Source organism: Solanum pennellii, chromosome 4 (assembly GCF_001406875.1).
Source record: "Solanum pennellii chromosome 4, SPENNV200".
NCBI classification, from domain to species: Eukaryota; Viridiplantae; Streptophyta; class Magnoliopsida; order Solanales; family Solanaceae; genus Solanum; species Solanum pennellii.
Window position 1 is genome coordinate 50330139 of NC_028640.1, and position 10644 is coordinate 50340782.

Consider the following 10644-nt stretch of genomic DNA (forward strand, 5'->3'; position numbering starts at 1 on the left):
TCTCTTTAGAAAATTATTTTTCCACCATTTTCTAAAATTTTATAAAGACCTCAAAGAATTCAGACTTCTTTTTCAATGGATAAATCCATGTATATCTTGTGTGATCATGAACACAAATGACATAATATTTCATATGATGGGAAGATTCGACAGCAGTAGGTCCCAATAAGTCACGATGAATTTTCAATAAGGGTTCTTTCTCAATTTTATTTCTCAAACAAAAAGGAAGTTTACAGCTCTTTCTCAACTGACAACTAGAACAAACAGTAGGCATTTTATTCTAACTACTAATATAAATGCAACTATTACTACTCAAAACTTTTAAATACTTCAAATTAGGGTGTCCTAATCTAGTATGACACATGTTGTTTGACGTGTTCTAGTCGTGTGCAGCAGTCAAGGCATAGAGATATCTTCCAAAGCATAAAGTCCATTCCTTTTAGATCTTTTGTCCAGCAGTGTCCTTGTCCTCTTGTCCTAAACAACAAAGTTTATTTCATCAAATTCAAGAGTACAACAATTATCCTTTGCAATCTTACTAACTGAGAGTAAATTTTTGTTGATCTTAGGGACTACCAAAACTTTCTTCAACTTTAGACCTGCTCCAAATATTTTTCCAACATGTGTAATGTCCAACATTGATCCATTTCCAACAATTATTTTATTTGGTTCATTGTAGTGTTCAAGACAGTTAGGATACCTGAGTTATGTGTCATTTGGCTACTTGCTCTTGAGTCCACATACAAGGTGACATCAGTAGTGTGTTGTAGATTAATAGCAGGCAATGCTTGTGGTAGCTCATCTTTGTCTTGGTAAGAGTAGTCTCACCTGTAAAAATACTTAAGAGCAGTATGGTTATTCCTACAACAAATTTGACACGCGTCATAATTGTCCCTTTCATGACTTTCACTTGTAGGACTGTTCTGAGGACCTGGTCCATTTTTGTTGTTATAAGGACACGTTTCTTGTCCTGCAGGCTTAAAGCCTCTTTCTCTTGGATTGAAGTTATTATTTCCTCTTCTTTGTGAGTAGTTTCCTCTTCCCCTGCCTCTTTGGGCAGAGAATGCCATGTTATTGTTTTGTTAAGGCACTTCTTCTTCCTCCTCCCTCATAAAAAAACCCCTGAGAGCATTAACAAACTAATTAAAAGTAGGATATGGTGTCTTAACTAGAATGAAAGTCCTGAAGGTCTTGTAATTATGACCTAGACCTCTAGCAATATTAATCATTTTTTCTATCTTCATCTACAGACTTGTGAATGGTTGCAAAACCATCACATATGCCTTTGAATTCGTTGATGTATTCGTCAATTGTTTGTGTTCCTAGCCTCAGACTTTGCAGTTGTTACTTTATTTGGAACTTCTTATCTTTAGTTGCTTGAAAATATGTTTCTTCCAAGCATTCCCACATCTCCTTGGCAGTTGAGCAGCCAACAATCAGGTACATGCTTTCTTCTGTCAAGGTGCCTGAAATCCAACTCCTTCGTAACATATACTTATCCTCCCAATCATCAACAATGTTGTTGTCTTCTGCACCCTTTCGCCTGTTACACTTTTCTCAGTAGTCTGTCCATTGAAACAGGTCGCTCAACGTGGTTCTGTGATGATTTCGGTTAATCTCATCATTTGAATCAACTAAGTCATTTGTGTCCTCCATATAAGATAGTTCATTGTCTTAAGTTTAATGGAGCAGGACAAAATAAGATGATGAAGTGAAGAGGTCGAAAGAGTGTTGGTATAATGGGCCATTGCAGTTTGATAATTTGGTTGTTTTTTATTTGATCTAATACGTTAAAGAGCGGAAAAACTTTATTGGTCAGATACCACTTATAAATCTCACGAAAGTATGCAAAAATCAAAGATGTATTGATTATTATAATGTTGAGTTACAATCTCCTTATATATGAGAAGAGTCCTATTCTAGTTATACTAGGAATCCTACAACAATACAAATAATTACATGAGTAGTATCGTATTACAAGTCAAATACATTATCCTAGTTGACTCCTATAATATTCAATAGCTTAGTCGTACGTAACTTAAGATTTAGTAGTCTAATGCTAGTACGAGTCTAACTCTAACTCGTCAGTCTGCTTCGATGGACCTGTTCCTTCGACGTGTCCCATCAGTCGTCAAGCTTCCTTCAACAGTTAGAACACATAATTGATACAAAAACAAAAAACTCAGTGACGGCTCAAGCTAGATAGTGTCCTAAAGCTAAAAATAAGTTGGAGGACGAATTTTTATTATTTTTTATTTTTAGGTGCGATTCAAGTTATTTCTTTCTTTTTCATAAAAGTAGTTTTATTTTTATGATATTAAACTAAAAATATATTTATACCAAATTTTTTTAGTCTTGTGGTCTTAAGCATATCATGTGGAAGTTAAATTTAAAATTGATCCATATAAAAGAGTTCCATACAAATTAAACATTCTTTTTTTTGCTACAAAAAGCTTACGATAATTTTATTGTTACTAAAACATTAGGCCTTTCAATTTTTGGTAGCCTAAGGCATATGCCTCATCTTTAAAGGCATAGAGCCACCCTATGAAGAAACCTAATTTAAACAATAACAACAAAAGTAATTCTTTTTTTCAAAAAAGAACAATAGTATACTCTGATGATGGGTGTACCTAAATTCATTGTGTAATGGTAGCAACAAAATTAAGTTATTTCTTGTTTCCTCCTAAGATTTGTATTTTTTTAAAAATTACACTATTAAGAAAAATTAAAAAATTTGTGTAATTCTAATTATGTTTTCTTGAGAAAACATAGGTTAAAGGCATATGCACTTATGGCTTAGTCATGAATAATGAATATCACCTTGTTCAACTATCAATATTTTTTTTTAATCTATAGGAATCTGATTTATCATTCAAGTCTTGATGGTTTTAAGTTTAATTATGGGTTTGGATATGAATATTTGAATTAACAAAATAATACCATTTCTCATGATTTTGGTGTTCTTATTAATAGCTTATACATAAATTAAAATTTCAGGATGTATTTTTTATTATGTTTCAACAAAATATTGAAATTAAGTGTGTAGTTCACTAAATTAATATTTTATGCTTCTTGTAGAACAAATGTTTGGGGTCATATATCCCAAAAGAGGTTAATTGTAATACTAGTATTAGTTGTACAAGAGTTAAATTTACAGTCACACATTGTACTAAAATTTCATACAAACTATTTTTATATATACTACCAAATGACATCTTTAGTGCTAAAGGAAGTGTCAAGTATTATCTATTCATTTATAATGTTTCAACAAACACATGTCATTCCTATAGTATTTTGATGTAAGCACTCAATACTATAAATTTCTAGTGCAATAAGTATAACATCACTAATTTAAACGTCTAAATTTTTTTCAAATTCTATACAAAAATACTTTATATGTGTTTGATTTAACCTAAGCCAAACAAATTTACATCAAGAGTTGCAGATTAAAGAAATCAATGCAAATGTCAGCTACAAATAATTTCTTTTGCATTTTTTAAACATGGAAAAAGGTTACATTTTCCTCCTTTTATGCACTTTTTCTTTTAATCTTAGAGTTATGACATGTTTGTTTGTTGTTCGTGTAGCGTGTATATTGACCTTACCTATCGTACTTTTGTTTATTTTCTACAGATTATCATGCCTCCGGATGAACAAAGTCTTAGTTTACCTTCTCCTGATCGACTTAACAACCTTAACATTCATTTAATCGATGACATTCTAAGTAGGTTTTCTTTTCGAGATGTTTTAATAGTTAGTTCACTTTCGAAGGACTGGCAATATATTTGCTAGAGAATTCCACATGTGAAGTTTGATCAAATAGTGTGGAAAACACCCGAGGACTTGACATCCCCTACCATTGGATTTATTCCGATCCTTGATAGTTTCCTCAGGTTTCATAGAGGAATAATATTGAAGGTCACCCTCAATATTATTAGTCTAATAGTGTGTCCTAATGTTGATCGTCTGATTTTTTCCCTCGACACTGATCACATTCAACATTTTGTCCTTAAACTTCCATTTACTTATCCTCTATATAGGTTGCCCAACTTCTTTTTTTATTGTTCAGCATTGAGGCATTTGTATTTCATGGAATGTGAAATACAACTTCCATGTTTCTTTCAGGGATTTAATAAGTTGATTAGGCTAAAAGTGAAATATGTCACATTATCTTCAAATACGTTTGAGAGTTTGATCTCTAATAACCCGTTGCTTGAGGATTTGGTGCTAAAAGACATCGACAATCTGTACCTCATGAGTATTAATGCTCCTAATCTAAGGTTATTTGTCTTTCGTGGCGATATACAATTGATATATCTTGAAAATGTTCCTGTTCTTTCCAATGTTCTGTATGCGCCTACAGAATTGGTTCTAGAGGATGAAGATGATTTTGTCAGTATTTTTTCGTCTATTCCTGCTCTTGACTGTTTCAGCTGGGATCTTTTTGAGGTAATGTTGCTTCATTTTACTTAATGGTAATGCATTTTCATGTGTACTTGTTTTTTGAATTTGAGTCATCCTGATTTTGTCATTTTATTTATAGTTCGATAATGGATCACTGAAGTTATACCAACAAGGCTTCCATCACCTCTTATCTGTCTGAATACCTTTTCATATCTTGGACTACTCTTGGAGAGTTTTTTTAGCTTTCGTTTATGCTTTGCATTATACGAAGTTCCCCAAATTTGGAAGAAATTGAAATTAAGGTCGTCACTAATGTTTGTTTTTCTCTTTATCTTTTTCATGTTTTTATATTCGTATGTAATGACTTAATGTTATTTTCTTGATTTTTCTTGAGGGAGTATCATTAGTGATGGAGATTATTTTTGAATCTGTGCCCCAGGAGGTTTTTGATGAGATTCCTGCAAGCTTTTTGGATATCACATTTAATCATCTAAGGACAGTTAGTTTTATGATGTACTATTAGAAGAGGGTAAAATGCAGCTTCTCAAGGTTTTATTGGCAAAGTCTCCATCACTGGTGAAAATGGTAATCAAGCCTCGTCAAATGGAAACTAACGAATCTCTCAATGTATTCATGGAGATAAAAAAGTCTCAATGGGCATCATCTAAAACAGAAGTTGTGTATCTTGTTGATTAGTATCGTTATCACAATCCTTCTTAATCTTTGGCTAAAATGTTTTGAAAGTGCAAACAGAGACAAGATGTTTTGTTGATGAGTAGTAAGGCTGTGTTTTGCCTTTGCTTCAAGGTACTATAAAGATTTTATATGCTTGGAAACATAGAATTGTGAACCTGGATGAATGTTTTGAATACTCTGTTTGGGAACGGAGATGGTTTTACATTTTATGTTTGTTATTGATTTAAGACTTTGGTTGTTTATTTTGAACTTATGCTGTGTGTAGCAGAACTAACAAAGATTTTGCACGACATTCTTGTTATTGATTCATCTCTGAAATAAGACATGGCTTTGGAAGTTGGAACTGTCACGGGCTAATTCAGATAGAAAATGAAAAACACATGATGATTTACATATAAAACTCGCAAAAGGAAAAAGAAAATGAAACTTTAAATGTGTCTTTCCTTAATTTTTCTTCTACTATACATATTCTCTCTATTTTAATATTTGTGATGCATCTTAAATAAGATAAATTACATACTTTAACATGTAAGATGACCGTATGATATACAAAATATTTAAATGAGAAATGTATATTACTTGGGAGTTAATATATATACTCTTAGAATCATTAAGAAAAATGAAAAAAGAAGTTTTAGTTTTTAAATACGAAATCAAATTTGCTCTTTATTTCAGATGGGTCACAAAGGTCAATTTGATTTAATGTTTAATCAGAAAAAACCTAAACTAACTATTTCATTTTATCAGTTCTAAAAACTAAATCAAATCATATAAAGTTGGATTTTTCAGTTTCGACTTTAGTTTATTTTTTTGATTTATTTTATTTTTTCAGAATTACACGGTAATTGAAAAAGAGATTAAATATATTTTCAAAATTTTCAAAAAATGATTAAACTCACATAATTAAAAATACTTTCAACATTCGTTACAAAATAAATTGTTAACTTCAAAACTGAAACTATAATAGTATAATTGTAACTTTCATCCCAATACAAAATAAAATAATTTCAAAAGATTGTCTCTTCAGTTTCTTCCAACACGTCCATTTCAGAAGACAAAGAGAGCAAAGTGCTTCACTTTCATCCTCTCTCAGGTTCTTCTTCTTCTCTGTTAACACAAACTCTCTGCTTTTATGGTTTTTGTTCTATAGAATTTTGATATCAAGATTGCATTTTTATTTTTTGGGTATGCTTTAATATATGATGAAATTGAAGTGGGGTTTGCTTAAAACTTGATGGGGTTAATGTTTTTCAAGGATATGGTGTGTTGGTAGGTGTAGGTCTATCATGGATGTGTTTCAGTAGTGGCGGAATTAGGATTTTCACTAGGTTGAAATAGGAATAATAAGTTTCTATGTTTTGGATAACTAAGACAACACTTATTTTACTTGGATTTGATACACTTGAGTTGTGGGTCTTTCGAAAACAATCTCTTTTTCAGTACACGTAAAGTAGGTAGTGTGTACTCTAACCGGACAGTTTTGAGATTCCTTACATATTGTGTTCTTGTTTATTTTCTGCAAATTCTTGTTGTAGTAGTCATTTGATGTTATGCTTCGAAATGGGAAAAAAACAACTTTTACCTCCGCGATGTACTTAGCAACCTTCCTGATAGTGTAATTGATGACATTCTAACGGGGTTGCCTTTACGAAATGTTTTGAGGAAAAGCATCTTATCAAGCAATGGAGATATAATTGGCATAGACATCCGCAGCTGAAATTTGATCAAACACTTTGAAAAACAACAGAGGACTTGATGTCACCTACAACTGGATTTACTAACATTGTCTATCACTTTTTGGCAGTTCATGTAGGACCAATTACTAAATTTGTCGTTGACATTCCTGATCTAATAACATGTCCTAATATTGATCACTTGATATATTTCCTCTTTAGGAATGGCATTCAACATCTTGTCTTTAAACCTCTGTTTAGGAGTAAGCCATATGATTTGCCTGCTGCATATTTTACATGTTCACAATTGAGGTATTCGTTTCTCAAAGACTGTCAAATAAGTCCCCCTCCGGTCATTGAAGGATTGATTAGTTAATTAGCTTAGCACTAATTGAAGTCACAATTTCTTCTGAATTTCTTAGAAGTATAATTTCACATTGCCCGTTGCTTGAGCATTTGGTGCTGCAACACGACGCTATTACAAATCACATTGAAATTAGTGCTCCCAAGCTAAGGTCATTTATCTTCACTGGCAATATAAAGTTTTTACATTTAAAGAATGTCCCTCTTCTTTCCAAAAGTTCATATGAGCCTACAGAATTTTCGGGAGAGGTAGAACATGATATTGACAAGATTTTTGAGTCTACTCCTGCTCTCGAGAATCTGTGTTGGAATCACGAGTATGTTCAGGTAATATAGCTTCATAACTTGCATTTTCATAACTTTGAGTCATCCTTATTTTTGACATTTTCTTCCTAGAACGTGTATATTGGACCAGCTCTCTTATGCTCTTTTCTTTGTTAAACGCCTTCACATATCTTGCATTAATATAGGAGTACTCTTTGATCTTTCGTTGCTGTTTTCTTGATAAGAAGCTCTCCAAATTTAGAAGAAATTGAAATCGAGGTTGTTAATTATGTTTACTTTTCTCTCTCTTTTTCGTATGTATTGACTTTCTTATGATCTTCAATTTTAAATCAAGGCTGATGGTTTTTCTTAATCTTTCTTAGAACTATATTGATCATGCACACCGGGAGGTTGTTGATGATATTCCTGAAAGTTTCTCGGATATGACATTTAATCACCCGAGGACAGTAAAAATTTATGATGTAACAGTAGTAGCAGCTGAAATGCAGCTTATCAAGGTTTTATTTGCCGAGTCTCCAACACTGGTCAGAATGATAACCAAGACCTGTGAAACTGAAGATAAAGAATCTTTTAAAGTACTCGCTGAGGTAACAAAATTTCAGCGTACATCATCTAAAGCAGAAGTTGTGTATAGTGTAGATTAGAATCCATATTACGATCCTGTTTGATCTTAACTAATCTTTAATAAGATCATAATATTTTGCTTAAATATTTGAAATCGTAAAAAGAATGTTGATACAGCAGAAAGGCTGTTATTTTGCATTTGCCACTGTGAAGACCATCAGTTTGTGAACATAGTGAATCTGGATGTATGTTTTTGATTAATCTGTTTCAATGTCTGTTCTTTCAATGATCTATGGGATGACGCTTTGGTTGGTTATTGATCTTTTTAATATATTCATTGTGGTCCTCATGGTCATTGTGCATTGTTTTTTATTTGATATGATCATGACATATGTTGAGCGTAAATGGAATAGTGAGGATTCATATAGTCGATTTCAACTAGTTGTTTTATGAGAGTCGACGACGTTGTTGACACAATGTTCTGAATAGTAAGAAAGAATGAAATTCGATCAAATCCCTTGATCTTAATGGTTAGTAAAGAATACCCCTTTTGAATGGAAAAGATAATCCTTTTCAACAACATTTTTCAATGAGAATTATGATACAATATACATTATAAGCTGACATTGAATTTCAACAATATTATTCTTACAAGCTCTATGTTACAATTCCACATCCCAGAAAAATTATCAATAAAAATAGGAAGAGGGAAAAAAAAGGGGGTTGGGGTTGGGGGTTGGGGGTCAGTTGTCATTAATTAGTCTTTTTCCTATACAGTCAGAACATATCCCATTCATTTATGCAGCTTCCACATAATCATATATATACAAGCTCAATCGAACCCTACCGCAGACAAAAAGTCTGGTATATAAGTGGAGAAGAGTAAAGGGGCGGGTCTATCATCTACTGAGTTATGAACCATGCACTATTGACCCTCGAGGACTTCTTGGTTATAAAAAAACAAGCTCAATAACATACAACAATATTACTTGAGCATTCTATGTCAGATGCCCCTTTTTTGTTTCATCTAATTGATTATCTTCTAAAATCTAAAGCAAAAGTTTTGTATCGTGTTGATTAGTATCGTTATCACAATCCTTCTTAATCTTTGGATAAAATGCTTTGGAAGTACAAATAGAAATGAGACCTTTGGTTGATGGAGTAGTAAGGCCATGTTTTGCCTTTGCTTTAAGGTACTAAAAAGATTTTATCTGCTTGGAAACATAGAATTGTGAATGTTTTGACTACTCTGTTTGATAACGGAGATGATTTTTACATTTCATGGTTGTTCTTAAATGATGTATGATTTGAGACTTTGGTTGTTTATTTCGAAGTTATGTTGTGTGTTGAATTTTCTTAGGGAGCTTGAAACATTGAGTGGAAATTTACTTTTTGGCTAGTATTTTTGGCCCTTTTTCGTTTTTTATAATGAAGTGTCATTTTGTACCTAAAATATTTATATGGTCAATTTTAAACCCAAAGGTGAATGAAAAGGGCATTTTGGAGCCAATAGGCGGATGAAGAGTAATTTTGTACCATTTTCAATATTTCAAGGGTATTTTAGGCCCTTTTCCGTATAAAAAATCATAAATAAAAATGATAAATTTTATTGATTTGGACTTCAAGAATTTTTTTCTAAAGGTTTACAAACTTAATTACATTTACAAAAATAAAAAAGGAATAATTTTAAGGATAAATGAGATCTAAATGATTGGAAGAATTATATATTATAAAGTGAACAATTAATAAAGGACTATGAAAAACTTATTTTCGAAAGAACCTTTAAAAAAGTAAATATCACATAAATTAAGGGGAAAAGAGAGTAAACATTAATATGATTGTTTATTTAGAGAAATTGGCAGGCATATTTAGTTAGAGAAAATTTACTTTGATCTGTCCAATTCAGTCCACTTAATTTTTTTTGCATGTGATATTTAATACCTCAAAGTAGTTAAACTTGAATATATAGGCCAGTTAAAATTTTTTCTGATTTTATAACTTATTTTAATTATAGGAAATCGTCATTTTTATGTATAAGAGATCTAGAACATACCAAGAGATATCATTTGTTTTGTATTATAGACACAAAATTCCTACATTTTAGCCACTTTTTATGTAAGGGCGAATCTAGAAGGGGCGAAGTTATTTTCATTTGAAATTTCTTGTCAAAAAATTTATATGATGATTATAAGAATTTTTTCAGTGTTTATAGATAAATTTTAAAGTGTAACTTACATAAATAGTTATAGTCTTAGGGTTATCAGATAGAAATAGCTATAAGTATCATATTTTTTTAAAAAATAGCTAAGTTTGTGAACGGTTATATCCATATATATGTCATTTTAATTTTAATAGAAAAACTTATTCTAATTTATGTCCCACAAAATAAGGTAAATTGGTTAATGTAACTGACAAGGCTTTTTTTCAGCCCTTAAATCCATTAATTCGGCATTTTAAATATGTAACGGATCACTACCTTTTAGTATTCTTATGAGTTCAAAAATAAAAATTATCTATGCTCTTTATTCTTCAATTGCCTCCTAAGAAAAATACAATTAAATATCTATCATCACAGTTTTGATCCAACGTTTCATAAAATAGAGCGAAGAGAATTGTTATGTAGAATATAGCATTAACGGAATAGTGGTGAAGAAAT

The 10644-nt window shown here is 31.5% G+C and overlaps 1 protein-coding gene across 1 annotated transcript; it reads left to right on the forward strand.

The window, feature by feature from the left end:
- Positions 1–2097: 2097 nt before the first annotated feature.
- LOC107016741 lies at positions 2098–8068 on the forward strand. The gene is made up of 4 exons (XM_015217121.1): positions 2098–2148; positions 4129–4452; positions 7335–7466; positions 7787–8068. The coding sequence occupies exons 1-4, from the start codon at positions 2098–2100 to the stop codon at positions 8066–8068; spliced, it is 789 nt and encodes a 262-aa protein (XP_015072607.1).
- The last annotated feature ends 2576 nt before the right edge of the window (positions 8069–10644 follow it).